This window comes from Sycon ciliatum, chromosome 1, assembly GCF_964019385.1.
Source record: "Sycon ciliatum chromosome 1, ocSycCili1.1, whole genome shotgun sequence".
Classification (NCBI taxonomy): domain Eukaryota; kingdom Metazoa; phylum Porifera; class Calcarea; order Leucosolenida; family Sycettidae; genus Sycon; species Sycon ciliatum.
Window position 1 is genome coordinate 20632456 of NC_088643.1, and position 19392 is coordinate 20651847.

At 49.7% G+C, this 19392-nt stretch overlaps 1 protein-coding gene across 1 annotated transcript; it reads left to right on the plus strand.

Moving 5' to 3' along the window:
- The first annotated feature begins 16852 nt into the window (after nucleotides 1-16852).
- Nucleotides 16853-18346, plus strand: LOC135821529 (uncharacterized). Its single transcript, XM_065334557.1, has one exon. The coding sequence runs from the start codon at nucleotides 16853-16855 to the stop codon at nucleotides 18344-18346; it is 1494 nt and encodes a 497-aa protein (XP_065190629.1).
- Nucleotides 18347-19392: the final 1046 nt, after the last annotated feature.

Sequence of the window (19392 nt, forward strand, 5' to 3'; positions counted from 1 at the left end):
CACATCGAGGTACAGGTACCGGCATCAATACAGTATCAGAGAGAAACAAACAAAATGAGAGGTACGCAGAAAAAACTCTCGTAAGCCCAAGGGGAAGTGGTTGATGAGGGATGAATGCACTCTCCACGCTCGTCTACACTGTTCGTGGAAATGCACACATACATACAATAATATACAACATAGCAATAGCATGCACAGAACCGAACAATTTCATGTTCACACATGCAAGCACAGACCTGAACATTAGTACCAAAAGCCGATAGACAATATCCCCATACACACAGACGCACACACACACACACACACACACACACACACACACACACACACACACACACACACACAATGTCCCATGTATGCGCCCGTGGCGAGAAAAGCACGCAAATCTAAAAATGCACTGGATGTGAACCCACAGATTTTCTCTTTAAGCACCGATAGCGGATCTGATTCTGAATGAAACACACACACAATACAATCATTGAATGCCCATCCGCAGATGATGGCAGGTCCTGAAAGAACAGGCAGTGTTCCAGTGATGGGGAACAGAACTTCGAGTGGCGAGTGAGGTATACACACACACACACACGTGCGTGCGCGGGCACACACCAAAGTATGAAGAAATAGAATCGACATCGTAGTATTCATTGGTTGGGGAATGGAAAGGAAAATAAAACATTGCTGTAGGTTATTGTTGTAAGGACACTGGGAGCACAACAGAAAGGTAAGCAACTTGCTTTGAAGCAAAGAAAGTTATTATTCCACGGATCTCAGAAGGAAGGAACGTTCCAGAATGCTGCACTGGCAACAGGCGGCCTGCATGTGCGCGGCCCCTGCAGTCGGTCCAGCTGCCGGCCTTGCAGTGCTGAAAATAATGTGCAGTACAGCATGTCACATAGTATCGCAGCCTGGACAAATAGGCGCTGGGAAGTCCTAGTTATGTGCTCACCTACACCACGATGCACCAATCTTCTGAGCTACTTTGGCAACAACTTTGTCCACTTGAGACTCCCATGGGCTGAGCCAGTTGTTGAGGGCTGCATCAAGGTGGACGGCAATGACCGCTGATGGCAAGGCAATCCGTGACACACAGTCACTAGGGCATCGTCAACATGGCGCTGAGGCTGGATCGATAAAATCCACCTTTAGGCTGCCGCGGGGTTGACAACGAGGCCGCTGTCTCGAAGCTAGTCAGTCAGCCTGGTCACCGCCATTGACGAACCAGCCGCCACCGCCAGCAGTGGCGGTAGGTTGTGACAAGTGTTGTGCAATATTGTCAGCAAATTCAGTACTCAGGATAAGATGAGTGACAAAGGGAACGTTGTGTTTGATAATATTGAAGTGAACAGGGATGATCACAAACCCTGCGCGTACTCTACCGTGAGTTACAAGAAAATTCCGGACTGGACGACGAGCAAACACCAACCTGCTACATCCAACCAGGCAGATACTATTACGATAGCTGCCAAACCAGGTCCATGCCGACCTACTGCATAATGTCAATGTCAAACAGATCCTGCAGGAGAAGACTGGGGTGTTGGCGTCCAGTCACTGAGTGTACAGACACCAGTCACATTTCCTGCGTCTTTTGCAGCATACAGGATAGACTCATCACTGTAAAGTCCACCGTGACTACTTCGTGATTTTTATTTGTAGAATATATGACAGGCGTATTCAGTGTGCCTCGCAGGACTGCGAGATGCTGCAGACGACCAGGTTCGACCTTTCTGGACCGCCATTCACCGACGGTGGGCTACACGATGCTGGAGGAACTAGATTCCAGTGAAAACCCAAGATTCCTTTGCTCCTGGACGCTCCGACGTGTTGTGATATCTGCCAGGTGCGCAGTAACTAGTATTTTCATCGCTATAGCGAGGACGACGCCGATCGGCAAACTCTCGCTCACAGCCATCACCAGCCTCTCAAAACCATCACTTGGCATCCACCAGAGGTATAGGAGAAAGCCAAAACAGCTCTCAACAAACAAAAGCTAAGGACGATGGAAAGAGAGCATGTCAAAAAGAAGACGAACAGTATGAAGTTCAAATGGTTTTGAACACTCGTACCACCAACTATACCACTTTCAATAAATCGTGACGCCATTTTGTTTTAACATGAATATCGCGGATTGGGTCTTGGGATGTAGATCTACCGGTATAGAGGACTTTCCATTACATCACCTTTTTGGCGCCTTCCCGGTGCCCACCCAAAGATCACCCATAAGACAAGTCCGTGTCCTACGGTAAAATGTGCTTGGGTGGCAAAAAGAGAATTAATGTGTTGTTCGGTGTACGGTTGAAAATGATGTTGCAGGCCGTCGCAGTGGTGAAGCACTTTTGCTTTTCTTTGATGTGGTGAATAGTTTCGGTAAGTCGCGAGGATTACTAGCCGCAGTTACTCTACTGTTTATTCCAGCCTTGAAGAGGTGTTGCCGCGAGAAGATTGACAGAATCCGTGGGCCCAGTACATTGATCCATATTTACCTATGGACGAAGACCTTTCAGCCAATCCCCCTGCGTTGGGTATCCAGGCCTCTCTAAATATTTAGTGAATGTCCCCAGCACATATGCAAAGGACTCTCTAAAGTCTTACAATAGCCCTGATGGATACAAATGTATGTGTCTCATTGCTGACTGGGTTGGCACATTATCGTGTCTTGTCCAATCGAAGGAAGAAACAACAACTGTCAACAAAATTCGTTTGCAAACGTCAGGCACTCGCAGAGTGTTTTTGCCGAACCTGTCCATCCTTGGGTAGCTGCTGAATTACCTGGAATTGTTTTTTGGCGCACACTGCACTTGCATGGTGGGCCTGGGAGAAGCATGCTCCCATGTTGCTGCAGTGCAGTGTTGTTTTGACTGAATTTACGTTGGAGACTGAAATGTGATGTGTGCTGAATGTCAACACCTACACCACTGGGTCACTCACCAGTGGCTGGCACCGTCAATGAACACTACACGAAAATAGTGTACATGGATTTTACTTCAGCTGGGCAGAAATTGGAGCACCGTGCCCATAACCTACAAGTAGTCTCACTTCTCTTTCGCTGCCTGACTCTCTCTCTCTGTCTCTCTTGCTTTGCATGCCTGTCAGTGTATCCATGTGTGTGTGTGTGTGTGTGCGCGTGTGTGTGCGTGCATGTGTGGGTTTTTCTTCCTTATCAGTACGAGTATGACAATGTTGACATGCGGTGGCTGGTAGCACAAAAGCTGACAAAGTCAAACACGGCCATCATCATCATTGGTCCTATGTAGCCAAAAAGTTGGTGTAGTGGCGAACTTAGTTGTCCTGATCCTAAAACACGCTGATGAATGCACATCCAATACAGCAATTGTTTTTTCCTGGTCGTCCCTCGACCTGGCATTCTCCATAAGCAGTTGCTGATTACCGGTAGAGTGTCCTCCATTACTGCCTTTGCAAGAGTTACACAAGAAGTAAGATCAAGATGATCCTCACCACAAGAAGATCAAGAAGCTGAATACATGTACCTAATTGTCCAGAAAGACAGAAGATGAGGTATACTAGTATGTGCCCCAGCAGATGAAGAACTGCACAGCGCAGCAACCAAGTGGGAAGCAGAAGAAGATTGCGCAAGTAGGTCGATCAGAGTACTGGTATTATTTTATCCATGACAAAGGAAATACACATTGTGCAGAACATGAAGCATACACACTCGCATGGAAGAGATAATGCCGGAGTTGCACCCAGGGCCAGTACTAGACTATAGCTAGCACCACCAGTCATGTAGAGGCACGTGCATAATAGAGCTGGGTACATTAGTCATTACCATCAGCATCAGCACTATCAATCATCAAACTCCAGCTATACCTTGCACCCCAACAAACTAAGTAAGTTGATAGTGTTCGGAATCATCTTCGTGTTTCCGCCTTTACTGGTGCTGCCACAAATGAGCTGAACAAGTTAGTTAGTTAATTCGATACGTACTGGGGTGACAGGGATGATCATGACTTTTCTCTTCGCCAACGAAGTGATGGAACAATATTCGTGTACTTCGAAGTATTTGCATAAGGAGCGAAGTTCTCGAGTCGTGTGTCCGTCATCCACTGGTTCCGTCGTTCTCCATCGTAGGGAAAACGATAACAACTCAAAGACGATCCAGGTGTGGGAACATCCGATCGCGAGCAGCCCTTTGGTATTCTCAAACTACAGTATGCAAAATGGAACTTCTTTCGAAAAACACTGTTTCTTTCCAGTGCAGTCTTCTTTTTTTGCCACCCAAGCTCCGTTTCAAGTCCTTTGATCGTTGGTGAACTCGATGATCTTTGGCCCGAATCCTCATAGGCCGCACGGTATGACTCATTGGAAAGTCCTCTATACAATCATGGAAATAATGATTTTACTATTAGTTAGGTGCACGTGATCGTAAGATCTAGCCAGCTACATACTAGTACACTGTCTGTACTGCCCTGTTGCATGCACTGAGCTGGCTATGAACTATGTCAAGCCAAGGCTCAAGCTAGCTCAAGGATTTACGACTGCGTGTGGAAACAAAAGTCAAACACTTCAACTACAGTTGAGTTAGTTCGAATCAATCTGCTGCTATTTCACTCTGGCATGGTCAGGTGGTGGCAGTGGCTGTTCTCTTTATTTGATTTGCGCTGAGTCTTGGATTCTGGTCTGCTGGGCAGCTAGACAGTTCAGACACAAAGTTACTCGGCGAACTGGTGCAGAATGGCCGCCGTCTCACTGCCTATGTCGGGCCTGGATGTGTACGCCAATTTTCCCGACAACTTGCCTGATTTGTCGCCCAGCACGGTGGAGATACTACGTGGCGCAATCCAGTCCGCCAGAGAGAGGGGACACAAAGCTCTGGGAACTGAGCATGTCCTCTGGGCACTACTTACCTTAGCTAGTTCATCATCTGGCGGTATGCCTCGCGCAGCACAGTTCATAGTCGAAACCATGGGCTCGGCATGCACAATTGAAAACCTTCGCCGGTGTCGCCAGCAAGTGGAGGCCGAGCTGCAAGATCGCCCTCTATGGGCAGCGCGGAGCGGCAAATCGCCAGGGACTCTTCCGCTGACGAGAAGCTTGAACGACGCGTTTCACTTGATGGCGCAGTTCAGCCGCGGCCCAGTTGCGGATGGCTCCCTGGGAGTGGTACACCCGAAAGGACTAGTAGCTACTGAGTTTCTCCTAGTCCTAGCTGGCATTCTAGCTGAGGGTACATCGGTTGCAGCCGATATTCTGCAGAGGCTATCCCGTGGCAAGATCAACTCGCAGAAGATCTTGAACGCCATTAGCGTGGACGTGACGACGCTGACGCGGAGAACTGACGACAAACCATGGATGGTGGAGCACTGGGTACCCGCAGAGCCGAATCGGCGGGCAAGTGGCGCCGCGTCATCAATGCCAACGCAGGCGGCCACTTGGTGTCCTGAGTTTGGTGTGCTGACACCGATCGATTCGCTGGGCAACTCACCAACGCCAACATCGAACTGGCTCATTCCCGAACGCCTGCTGATTGGCGGTAAGCCAGGCGGGTACTATCAACAACCGGACGAAGACTTGCTGAAATACATTGGTGTTGGCGTGCGCACGTTTGTTTGTCTGATCGGAGAGTATCGCTCAATGGAAGGCTATATGCAGCGCTACCCAGGCGTTGCCAAGGAGGTGGCAAAAAATGTCGACGACTGCACCGGCCTGGACTTTGTTTTCTTCCCGATATACGACTTTGAAACGCCGAAGCCGACCGACCTGCAGACGTTGGTATTGGAGCTCAAGCGGCGCATCCTGTCCGGAGAGGTTCTGTTTGTACACTGCCTTGGCGGACACGGACGTACGGGAACAGTTGTGATTCCTCTCGTAATGGCCCTGTACTGCGTGGACTACAGAACAGCCGAGACGTACGTGAACGACACGACGGCAAAGCATCGTAAGTCCGATCGCGGCTACAGGCACTCCATGCCGGAAACGGACGAGCAGGCATCGCTGGCCGAACGCAGTGAGCAGTATGTAAAGAAGAACCGGCGCTAGGCGTTGCAGATTGTTGGAGGAGGCAGGGGCACTAGAGACTATACTTAGTCTGCACTGTGTACTCACTGTGGTACGGCCTTTCTGTGAGTGACCAGCAATCGGTGCCACTCACATGATTGGCACGAATAAGATGTATGCTGACAACAGTGTTCGTTACGTTGGCAGAATGCGTATAGGAACAGACACCCACATCAGCAGTATTGCTATTTCACGAATGTCGTGCACGAATGTGGTGCACGAGTGTGGTGCACGAGCAGAGCAGGCTTTCCGCTTGATGCCATTGCTGCTGGTGTCAAGTACATTTTTAGCGTAAGTGGCAACTGCGAGTTTGATCAACACTCGCCGCAAGGTGAACGAAAGCTCACTCTCTTGTTTTCCAATGTACTACTGTGCTAAAGTGAAGTAATCTACAAGAAGATAAGTTCTGGTAATTCAGCTTTTTATTGGGACATGGCTTTCATGATAATCTCTTGATCTTGTTTTCACCACATTGCTGGCAGGCCAGTAACACATGGATATTTTAGAACATTTTGATCACAACCAGAGCCCTGTACATGTAATCATAGTTTGTTTGTTAACGAGCTGAAACAGCACCTTCTAGATAATGCGTTTAACGAATCACTTGACTTCTGTGTGCCTGGCTGTGTGAATGCTTGGAAGGTAAATACTTGCTGATGTAATGCTGGGCCTGTAACATGTGCTACCTGCAGGCGACGAGTGATGCGACAATGAGAGACCATTGGCATAAGGCTATTGTGGTACAGTTCAACTGTGTATTTCGAGTTCAGCAATGCAATGTGCACAAGAGACTGCCTTGAAGTCGCACTACATACAGATTAAGGTGGGGTGTTTTTTCTGAGTCAGTTTCGAGGACCAAGCCTGAGTCTTGTAAGCAACAGAGGGCGCAACACAGAGTATCCCACGGAACGAAGAGACAGTGTTGAACACAGTCACTGGCAGGTGAAACTTATCCATACAGCAGGCAGAGCTAGAGAGGATAATCGGTTGATAACAATCATTTCCTCTCAAGATGCTTCACAAAATGGCTGGGTTCCATAGCCTAGTTCCTGACCAGTTGGTCACGTGAGTGTCCTTGCATGACAGTAGCCTAGGAGTAGGAGGGTAATGTTCACAGTGAAGGTACATGACTATTTTATGTATGATGGGCGACTGTGACAATAATGTTAGTACTTCGAAGTACAATCGTGTGCATGTGTGTGTCATATAATTATACGTGCATTTAGCAATTCTAGTGTTGCCATGGCTGTTTCAAGTACAGTATTTGACAGTATTTTATTTATTTACACCGAGCCGTTGGTATCGCCATAGCCAAACGTGCACACCTCCAACTCTCTCCCGGGTGTTGTACTCCTGCCCAGTGCCCACGCAATCATAACCTGATAACTCATCATGATGTCAAAATTAATGACACTGTAGGCCTGAGAGGCTGAGTGTATCGGCATGATTTCCATCATAGTTATGTCTTTGTCCATCACCACTTTCTCTAGAATTTGTCAGTCGTGACATCTCAATAAAACCTTCGTGAAAATGATGCTTCAGCTGATTCTGTTTATTGCCATCCAAACCGTGAGCAAGAGAGCAGCCCTCCCATGCAGAGCACTTTCCTGGCCATTTTGGTTTCCCCTGTGTCCCCACAGCCAGTCTTGAACCTGCTGTGTTCGACCTAAGCTACATACAGTACGATGTAGCCATGATACACGCCTCCTCCTCAGATTATACACGGTGTTCAATATGGTGGAGATGCGATCCTGGATGGAATCGCCAGAACAGATGGAAGCCGATGTTTAGCTTTTGGCACTGTACAAATCGCAGTTGGGTATTGCAGGTGTCTGTGGCACAACCAGAGAGCCCTACAATGTACACATACTGTATCACGATGTGTAGGGCTCCCTGGGCACAACTAGAGTCTATACTCCAGTATACTCTGAATTTTAATGACAATGGTCGCGCGCAGGCAGCAAGATTTCGGGGTTTAAGTTAACTGACATCGGGGTTCGGAAATGATGGAATGATCGACAGGAATCCCAATTCAAGCTGTCGGTGCTATCGCTGTATCGGTGGTGGCCAATGAGGATGATTGTTGGCACCCTGTAGCATCCTCAACACCGCACAGTCCACTTTACACGCAGTACGTTGCAGAGATGTATTGCCCACATGCACCAACTGGCAAATGCCTGAGCTTCCAGTCCACTCCCGAAACAACTTGTGACGAGCCTACCCTCGCGCAGTTGTCCCCGTCTGGAACCAGCTGCTCGCCGGAGTTTTCTTTGGGCCATTCGGCACCAAGACCATGCAACATTTCAAGGTTGCAGTCAACCGCATTGGAAGGCCAAAAACTGATCTTGGGCACGTGATCATCTCTGAGCGTCAGCATCACAACTGCCTCACCCCGCGACTTTCAAATTCCCCTCCACATAGATCTACTCCTCCTAACAATCTGTTCTTCTTTTCTCTCTTTCTCCTAACACCGTCTGTCCTATTCTCCCCATCCTTCTAATGTACTGTCTCTCCTCCTAACATTTTCATATCATGTACATGTGCATGCACCTATCACTTCTCTTTCTTGGTGCTTTTGATGTCCCATGATGCGGAAGCAGCAGGTTGGCTGAGAGCAACAAGGCTTGAAGCCTCACTATTCACTATCACTTTGCTCCCATTATGCAATTATTAATTTTATAGAAGACGGTTCTACCTTCTACTTGAGAAGAAGAGGTTGGTGCGACTTCGGCAATACTTGGGAGATTGTGTGTTGCTCCCTACGTGGGAGCTTGCGCTATTCCTGCCGACTTGAATTCTCACTTGACTGACTCACGACTGCCATCCAGAGCACACGAGAAGTCCACCGAACCTTCCACTCGGCAAACCTGCAAGAAAGCACCACTTCCTGCTCAATACACAGTGTTTCGGGGAATTCACCCCTCATCAGTTGAGCTTGAGTAGGCTGAGGAAGATTGTGCCTGAAGAGCACCACTTTACCGGTATATAGTGCTCTCCAGGCACAAACATCACCAGGGATACAAACTTGCAGAGACGCTCCGTTTCCAGCACGACAAACACCTCGTGAACTGTTACACCAGATAGCACCGTGAGTCAGTGTCGCTCATGGAGGTGCTGAACAAACGCTTCCCCGAAACACTGGTTATGCTCGCGAAATCATGGAATTATGCTTTCAAGGATGCTCGCATTTTGCCCGCAAAATCCTCATTATTATGCTTTGGCATCATGGATACTCATTCACTTTGTTGCACTTATGGAGCCTCAAAGTTCGGAAGACTGTGCGTTTTTCATACTTGCACTGAGTGTCCAAAAGAAAAAGTACAACAAAAATGCATCAAGTATCCCCATACCAAGCTTGCAAGGCGTACATGCATGATGCATGCCAGATATCATGGATATCAACATCAGTAGAAAAAAGAAAACATTACTTGTTCCGAATCCCTTCTCTAATTCAGACATTCCAGCAACCGATGCGCTGACTCGATCCACATCTAGTCACAGCGGCTCACACAATCATTCGTGAAGACTGTACATGTATATAAATGCAATGACTGATTATGTGCAATGCCCTCAAAAGAGTGCCATAGTGTGCCTATAATATAGCGAGCAGGAAGGCGGTGATGGTGTCAGCAAGCTGACAAGAGACACAAACGAAATATACGAGAATCTAGAAGAAGGTTCAGTGACAAGGACCAGCGCCTAGAAAATGCTACAACTAGTGCCATGCAAGAGCCCAAATGTCACACCTTACAGATGTGTGAACAAAGTGCGCCAGCATGATATTACTACTACTACTACTAGTATATTGCGTATAGAAAGTTTACATGTGTGCCAAGCTAGTGCAATGTAAATGTGTGATAAACGAAAAGATAGGTGACGATTCCTTCCCAGCGCAAACCTATTGTGTTGCATGAAAGGTGTGCATGGGAGGCAAGTACAGAGCATTATGGTAAAGTCATGATGCGTGACCTCCACACGTTCACATGCTGTCAATGGGTGATACAACTACACACTGTCTGTAGTGTAGTTCATTGACCTATGCTCATACACTTAAATCTTTCCAACATTCTCCCCCTCTCTCTCTCGAATGCACTCAGCATGAGGGAGACTCTTCATCATTTTCCACAGCGTTGTCTGGCATCGCAGACTCTCCCAATTGCACAAGCGTAACGGCGCCATCACTTGTTCCATCGGTCGTCCCCAGTTTTTGCGACACCTGACGCACCCGTTACGAACAGACTTCACCGCTTATAGGCCATTCACTATCCAATAGAGTTCGCGCAGTTTAGACGACAGGTGCTGCGGCCCGATTGTGTTTGGCTGTTCGATCCGCCTCCTCGATAATCAGTCTGGTTAGCCGATGTTTCGGTGGCAGGATAAGGGGCTGTCGCAGGTCGGACGGCAAATTCGTTGAATGCGCTATCCGACTTCCAAGACCCAGCAGGGTCACTCAGGCCACCTCGGGTTACCAGGGTTGGCCTCAGCTTGTATAGGGCATTACTTGGTGACACACTCTTGTTCGTCCTTAACATATGGAAGGTTTCGGGATACTCCTCCTGCTGAGCGAGAGATACCAGTTGCATCCTGGCTTTGCTCACTTCTTGGCTGCACAACTCTAGGACTGAGACCTGTGTGACACCGGTGCACTTCCCGGTAGAGTCTCTCCGGTGAACTGCCACGTCCGTGCAAGGTTGCGCAGATGTGGGAGTTGCGGTCCCGACTTGCTGATTTGTCAAGTCTGACTCTCTCCCCCTGGCCTAGTTCCCGTTTATTGTCCGAATTAAAATAAACCAACCAACCTGTTAAAGTATGTGACTCGGCTGGTGAGACAGCGCCAGGTACACGTGTACCCGGCTGTCCTACAATCCTAGAGCAGACACTGTTGGGGATGGTAACCCTCTTGATGGGTGCTGCACGTGCTTTGGCGAATGCCAACGTCACCTTAACGTCTCCCTCCGGGTACTCAACTCTGACATAGCTGGCTGCGGCAATGGCATCGTCTGATGCATCTGTGAACGTATGCAGAGTGAGCTTTGCCTCGGAAGCAGGGCGTGCGCTGTCCTTGAAGCACCGATTGATTTTGATTTTGCCAAGCTTCGGTCGCTCCGCAAACCAATGAATCCACCTCTGCTCTTCCTTCCTGGGTAGTTGGTCGTCCCAATCCACTCCAAGCAGGGTAGTTGGTCGTCCCAATCCACTCCAAGCAGGCAAAGATCCTGTAACATGTTCCTGGCGCGAATGGTAATTGGCGATCTCTGCCCGCTAGGGTTGAGTATGCTGGCCATCTTAGCCAGAACCGTCTGCTTGGTCTGAAGAAGTCGTTCGGGAGGATGATAGGGGAAGGTGAAGGCGTCGTCCTCGACACTCCCAGAGACTCCTAGCGTGTCCACAGCTCCAGACGTTAGTCCCATCTTGTCTGGTTCGATTGCCACCATCGCGTCTGGTGCTCGGTCCTCTTCCGGAATCGACTCGAGAACTGCATTGCTGTTACTCCTCCACTTCCTCAAGTGAAGAGATCCGCCATCCAGCAACACCTGCACTCCTTGCTGTTCTCGAGTGGCTTCTTGTTCGTCCGGTGAACATCCAAGCAGGTGGACCATATCAGGTGGCCGGCCTGCCATCCCGCATCTCGGTGTAACCAGCACCTTGCGGGTCGTTTGCTATCAACAGCCCTTGTGATTTCCCTCCGAGGTTCTGCAACTGGGAGAACTCTTGGCAGCCATTCTGCCCATCAACTCTTAGCGCCGAGACTCCTTTCTCAGCCAATTTTCTTTTCTCGGCATTTGCCAACATAGAGCATGTTATCACGTCCAGATTGTCTTAGTGTGTACGATGATTCTCACTTTTCTGTTTTGTGCCGTGCAAGTTATGTTAAGCAATTGAAGGTTCTGGAAGCTGTATGTATTCGTGTGCATAATCCTGTTCTTTGTAAACAAAAGAAGCACGTAGTCGCGCTAAAGTTGTTCTCGTAGCTGGTTATCAGATGTAAATGTTGTGTCATGTTGCACTGTATCACCTCTTGCTTTGTGGCTGCACTCAGTTATATACGTTAGCACTATGTTTGACACATATTATGTAATGCTGTAGCACTTCCTTTGTTGTTCACACTTTTAATTAATTATGCTGTTATAAAATGTTCTATTTTTGTACACAGTACCCTCAGTTCCGATACTATTCACTGATGAGCGGAACACGAAAATCGATTTTGAATAACATAAAAATCCTTAAAAATTCCATGAACTCGTTGTTGTCTGGCCATGTCTGCATCGATTATACTCCTAATTGCACTAATAGAGTATAGACTTCTTTTTTCTGCTTCGGCTGCCTCTACTTTGAAGTAGTTCCTCTTGAGTGTATTCTCTGGCCAGGACTGTTTGTTCGAGCTGGCGACGCAGTTCTTCGTTGTCACCATGTAACCTCTGAACGTCCTCCCTGGCCCGGCCCGCCAGCTCCAGCTCGCTACTCCATGTGTCCTGTCCCGTTGCCATCTCAGGGATTCATGTCGCTGTGTGTCTGCGTTCCTCTGCAGCCGCTCTACTTCAGCATGTAAAGACCCGAGCTGCGTTTGGTAGGCCAGCTCCCTCAGCTGGTACTCACGTCGCTCATCAGCAATACTGGGAGTCCTTGATTCCTCCCTTCCAAGGCGTCCATTTGCGAATTCAATGGACGCATCGTTGTGGATCTCCCCGGTGTCTTCGCCAGCATCTCCTTTCGCAGCTTCCTCCATAAATTGCTGCACGAGCGCCAGGGACGAAGACTGGTCCAGCGGCCGACCCCGCCGGGATTTCCTCTTCTTCGCCTCCTCTTCTTCTAGTTTTGCCAAAGCCAGATTTGCCTCAGCAACAGCCTTTTGCGCTTGTAGCTTTGCCCTCCGTAGGTGTGCTAGTCTGCCAGCATCCATACTCCGCTTTGGACCCTCCGAAGGTGTGCTGACCTTTCCAGCATCCATACTCCGCTTTGGACCCTCCGCAGGTGTGCTGACCTTTCCAGCATCCATTCTCTGCGGTGGACACGTTTGCTGGCGATCCTTGTCCAGCCGAGTGCTTGAGCGTGTGTTCATCCGAACACTTCCGATCTTCATTGTATCAGAAGCAATGCGATCCGCCATCCTAGATCCGGCTCGAAGGACCTCTTGTTCCGAATCCCTTCTCTAATTCAGACCTTCCAGCATTCCAGCAACCGATGCGCTGACCCACATCTAGTCACAGCGGCTCACACAATCATCCGTGAAGACTGTATATGTATATGAGTGCAAAGTGCAATGCCCTCAAAAGAGTGCCATAGTGTGCCTATATACTATATTATAGTATATAGCGAGCAACAAGGCGGTAATGGTGTCAGCAAGCTGACAAGAGACACAAGCGAAATATACGAGAATCTAGAAGACGGCTCAGTGACAAGGACCAGCGCCTAGAAAATGCTTCAACTAGTGCCATGCAAGAGCCCAATGTCGCGTGAACTAAGTGCGCCAGCATGATAATTACTATTATCACTTCATGTATCAAAATTGATGTTCCTTGATGTTCTTAATCGATTTTCTTGAGACTATCATCAGGGAAAAATCGTCTCACAATAGAGGCTATAGGGAGAAACAAACTACTGTTCAGACGGTAGTACGTAATATTTCTCTGGCATGGCATCACTAAGACTAGAAGTAATGGTTCCTTTTATTATTGATAGCTGGAGCAGTCCTTTCTCTGTCTTGTGCCAATACTGCAATAGTGATTCATGTATCAAGGCCTGAGCTACACTGTAGGCTGTAGTCTTCCCTGTCTCTCTTGTGGTTTTCTATTCATGGGGGCGATCTACAAAGTGGCGTCATAACTATTTCCAACTGGCCGTTCATGTATTACATGCATCTACTTCTTAGCTGTGTGTTGTTGCTTGTTGCTGTGCATGGTCATACATTTGTATTGCAAAGTATCATGGCTAGCTTTCGTGCCGTACAACAGCGCGTGTGCGGTGGCTACGCCTCTGCTGTTTTGCCAGCTGACAGTGCTGCATAAATTACTTCATCTTTGCCTTTTTGTCTTCGGTTGTGTACCGACATGGAATGTTTTCGGTTTTAGTAGTTCCTTGGTTCGCGTTGTGTAGCTAGCTAGGCTGCTCTTTCAGGTGTAATTGTATTTGGAGTGAAAAGATAAGATAACGTGTTCCTTCGTGTGAACATTCTGGTAGCAGAGGATGGTTATCGCCTGATTGAGCAGTTCAGTTTCGGAAATTTAAATTATTTAGATCATGTCGTCGCCGGAGCCTGAGAGTGAGAGCACAATCAGGGCTAGCAGTCAGAGAACTGAGCTCTTTTTAGGTGCCATGGCAGAGAGGGCAGGCGACGTGATCGAGGAGGACGAGGAAGTCGAAGAGGACGAACATGGTCAAAGTGACCAGCGATCGAATGAACTGATGTTTGTGAAAATGAAAGCTGAAAAAGCGAATCGCAAGAGAAAGTTCACCAGGTGTCGCAGAGCCGTGATCGTGGCCTTGCGTGACGGAGTTGAAGAGGAAGCTGCGAGGTCGTTGTTTGGCGAATTAGAAATGATCGAGGATGCCCTGAACGGTGTGTTCATGGACGTACTCGAGTGGGCTGGCGGCATGAACGATGCGCTCGCAGTGGCTAAAGTGACCGATGAGATGGAGGAAGCGGAGAAAGAGATGAAGGAGGTCACAAGGCTGTATCAGGAGTTCCTAGAACACCAGCCAGCGTGGACGGCTGCACGGAACAGCCACCCAGCCAGGCCAGCGTATCATCAGTATGCCCAGGCACCAGTGGAAGAGCCAGGAAGTCCACTGAGTGTGATATCGCTGGGCAGAAGTGAAGGCTCCCAGGATCGGGATGAGCCTGGTGATGACGTGGCGCTGGTTCAGGAGAACCAGGCAAGAGTAGAAGACAGTGATGAAGTGGTTGTGACCACAAGTGTCTCCGGCAGTAGTAACAGAGAGGCAGAGCTTGGGGCTAGAACAAGGCCACCAATGGAAGCTGGGAGTAGGAGGTCAGAGCGTGAAAGAAGCCCTGCCTTGCCTGTACTACAGCCTGCTGTGCCAACACGGAGTGCTGTATGTGTGTCCAGTGCATATACTAGAGTGAGTGAGACCAAGGCCCCTCAACTTCAAGTCGCGAAGAGTCCAGGCCAGCAGGGCAGTAGTACTCAGGCTCCTGTGTCAGGACTACACCCTACATCATCTCTGCCATATCAGTCCGCCAACTATCTGTACACCCAGGCCAGTGGGCCACCACAGGTAGCCTCAAGTCATCAGGCCATGGGCATTGGTGCCTTTTCAGCATTGCCAGGAGCAGGTGTGTCCGCCAGCCACCAGCGTGCTGTGTCTCAGCCTCCACCTGTCAAGCAGCCATCAGATGAAATTTTCAAGCAACTGAAGGCTATACAGATCCCAGTCTTCGGCGGCGATAAGCAGGCGTATGCCTCATGGAAGGCTGCTTTCATGGCGTGTGTTGGTAGCTCGTCTGCAAGGGCAGACTTGAAACTGCTGCACCTCCGGCAGTATTTGAGTGGAGATGCCTTGGCTTCCATCGAGAGCTTGGGATACACCCCGTCTGCGTATGAGGCCGCAATGAGGCGGTTAGACCGCAAGTTTGGAGGCGACCAACGACAGCTGTCGCTGCAGTACGAGCAAGTCGAGGCCTGCCCAATCATTCGTTCCGGCCGAGCAGGAGATCTCCAGAAGTTCGCAGATCTCCTCGACGTACTCGTGGTCAACCTCCTCGACTCCGGAAAAGGCAATGAGCTGGGTGATGGGCTGTTGTACCGGAAGCTCCTGGCCAAGTTGCCGGCTGGGATGTTAACCCAATTCAATCGATGGTGTCATCAGAAGCCCTGCCAGCCAGGAATTCAAGCACTACTGGAGTGGGTGACATTGGAAGCGGAGTTTGCCGTTGGAGCGTCCGAAGCACTAGATGGAGTTGGTGCGAAGGACAAGCCTCCGGCACCCCGGAATGCTCCTCAACGATCCTACTTCGGGGGAAAGGCTTCGCAGAATGCAGGGTGGTCAAGGCCTGCGGGCTCAGCGGCTGGACGATCTTCATGTCGGCAATGTGGCGGACCTCACGGTGTCTGGCAGTGTAAAGCATTTCAGCAGCTTTCCGTCGCCAATCGCTGGAGACAGGCTAAACAGCATGGTCTGTGCTACCGCTGCCTTGGAGGCGATCACCAAGGTCACCACTGTCCACGAACCAGACCCTGCTCAGTGAGCGGCTGCAACAACAATCACCACTACTTGCTACACCGGGACTTGCTACACGAGGACAGCAGGAACCCCGATGCCGCACAGTCAAACAAGAAAAAATCGGGGAACACGGCAGCTGGAGGAATGACGGCGGACAAGTCCCAACTCAGTCCTGCCGAACAATTCTGCAACTATGGAGACAATGGTTCAGGTCAGGAGACAGGGGACCAGTTATTGCCTCCCGCCATCGACTGTTTAGTAACGCCGCCATACGCCGGTAAAGACCAAGAGCAGCGCACCCCACAGTCGTTCACCGAGGGGGAGACGGAGTCCACGAAGAGTGACTCCACCATGATGGTCCAAGGCCCGAGCAAGATAGCTCTGCGAACGGTCTCAGTCGTCTTGGAGAACGGCCACAAGTCAGTGCAAGTGAATGCGTTGCTGGACGACGGTAGCACGACGAGCTACCTCAACGGCAGCATTGCCAACCAGCTTGGCGTCACGGGGAGCTGGGGTAGAGCAACTGGTTGCAACTGAGCTGTGGTGGCAAGGACCGGCCTTCCTGCAGAAAGAAGAATCTGAATGGCCAGCCAAGATCGTGGGTGGCCAAGACCCAGCTGCTCGAGCGGAAGCTCGCAAGGCTGCACAGCCCGAGGTGATGTCATTTATGTCCGAGAAAGTACCCAGCTTGTGCTCTCGGCGCTTCTCAGACTGGACGCGCGTAGTCAGAGTACGGGCTTGGGCAATTCGCTTCATCACCAACTGCCGTGGAGGTGAGGAGTTGAGCGGAGAGCTAACCGGCGAGGAGATGGACGCTGCCAGCCTTTCCATCATCAAAGAGGCACAGCACGAGGCATTCGCGGAGGATCTGAAGCTAGTGAAGAATGGTCAACCACTTCCGCTGAAGTCACGTTTGGCGAGGTTATCGCCTCGACTGGACGACGACGGACTATTGCGCTGCGATGGTCGCACCAAGCTGGCTGACTGGTTGCCGTTTGATGTGCGCTTCCCGATTCTTCTCCCCCGGAAACATCCGACCACCCGGCTTATTGTCAAAGATTGCCATGAGCAACGTCATCATGGCGGGACGAATGAAACGTTGGCAGCTCTCTCTGATCACTATCTTGTCGAAGCAGCACGGGAGGAGATCCGTGACTGGGAGAAAGACTGCATGGTGTGTCGACGACTAAAAGCCCGTGCGGGAGAGCAAATCATGGCCCCGTTGCCAGCAAAGCGATTGTGTGAGCCACTGAGAGCCTTCAGCAGGGTAGCCGTTGACTACGGAGGGCCGTTCGAAACTGTGCAGGGGAGAGGAAAGACTCGCCACAAACGCTATCTGTGCCTCTTCACGTGTTTGCTGACTCGTGCGGTCCATTTGGAGATGGCGTACGCATTGGATGCAAATTCTTTCCTGAACGCCTTTAACCGGATGGCCAACCGACGAGGTTGTCCAATGGAGGTTCTGTCGGACAATGGAGGCAACTTCGTGAATGCCGACCGCCAGCTACGTGAGCTTGTTGGCCAACTGAACAATACCACCGTCCGGAAAGCCATGGCCTGCAGACGCGTGAAATGGAGTTTCAACCCGCCATTAGCTCCTCATTTCGGGGGAGTTCACGAGGCAATGATTCGAGCCGCCAAACGAGCTCTACACGCCATCCTTGGAGACGCATCTGTGACGGACGAGGAGTTGGTCACCGCTCTCAGCGGAGCAGAGTCCCTCGTCAACTCCAGGCCCATCACCTACCAATCGGCTAGTCCGAAGGATCCAGGGCCGCTAACTCCGAACCATTTCCTTCATGGCATGGCCGAGGGCCAGCTGGTTATTGCAACAACGGACGAGAAGGGGTGTCAACTGCAGAGACGTTGGAGATATGTTCAAATGCTCATCGACCATTTCTGGCATCGCTGGCTGAAAGAGTTTGTCCCACGGTTGAATCAGCGGATGAAGTGGCGACACCAGCGACGCGATCTGGCCGTTGACGACGTTGTCCTGGTGATGGATTCAAGCTCCCCGCGTGGGCGTTGGCCGCTCGGCAGAGTCACGGAAGTTTTCCCTGGTCCGGACGGACATGTGCGTGTGGTGGCCATGCAAGTGGGCGGGAAGACTCTGAAGAGATCCATCACTCGAGTCTGTCCACTGGAATGTTAGACGGCTCTCCCTACATGCCAGAATGGAGGTACTGCTCAGTGACGACCCCCACTAATGATTCATGCATTGTTTTTTTTGTTTTTTTTGTAGCTTCCTACCACTGAACTTGCCCTTTCGATTCACTTTTCTCTTAGCTTGGTACTGGTAGTTGTAAGGATAGGCATCATGCAACATCTGGGTGCATATTGCGAGGGGGAGGATGTTCAGACGGTAGTACGTAATATTTCTCTGGCATGGCATCACTAAGACTAGAAGTAATGGTTCCTTTTATTATTGATAGCTGGAGCAGTCCTTTCTCTGTCTTGTGCCAATACTGCAATAGTGATTCATGTATCAAGGCCTGAGCTACACTGTAGGCTGTAGTCTTCCCTGTCTCTCTTGTGGTTTTCTATTCATGGGGGCGATCTACAAAGTGGCGTCATAACTATTTCCAACTGGCCGTTCATGTATTACATGCATCTACTTCTTAGCTGTGTGTTGTTGCTTGTTGCTGTGCATGGTCATACATTTGTATTGCAAAGTATCATGGCTAGCTTTCGTGCCGTACAACAGCGCGTGTGCGGTGGCTACGCCTCTGCTGTTTTGCCAGCTGACAGTGCTGCATAAATTACTTCATCTTTGCCTTTTTGTCTTCGGTTGTGTACCGACATGGAATGTTTTCGGTTTTAGTAGTTCCTTGGTTCGCGTTGTGTAGCTAGCTAGGCTGCTCTTTCAGGTGTAATTGTATTTGGAGTGAAAAGATAAGATAACGTGTTCCTTCGTGTGAACAACTACTTATAGGTCTATAGGATAGTGGGAAGTATACAAGGTGAGGTGTGAAAAAAAACTAAAGTGGGAGAGAAGACGAAAGAAATTAGAAGAAAAGATGTGAGAGTGTTCCGACGGTGTGAGCTACTACAAAAGGTGAGTGAAATGAAGGCGTGGAAGCAGGTGAATGTGATAGAGTGAGGAACTGTGGGGTGTAGGGGTATGCGAATGAATACGTGTGTGAATGCTAGGTGAAGAGTCTCAGTTTTGTGACATTTTCTTTCTGAATGCATAAATTA

Coding starts and splice junctions, on each gene's coding strand:
- LOC135821529 (XM_065334557.1), top strand. CDS start 16,853: ATGTCATTTATGTCCGAGAAAGTACCCAGCTTGTGCTCTCGGCGCTTC.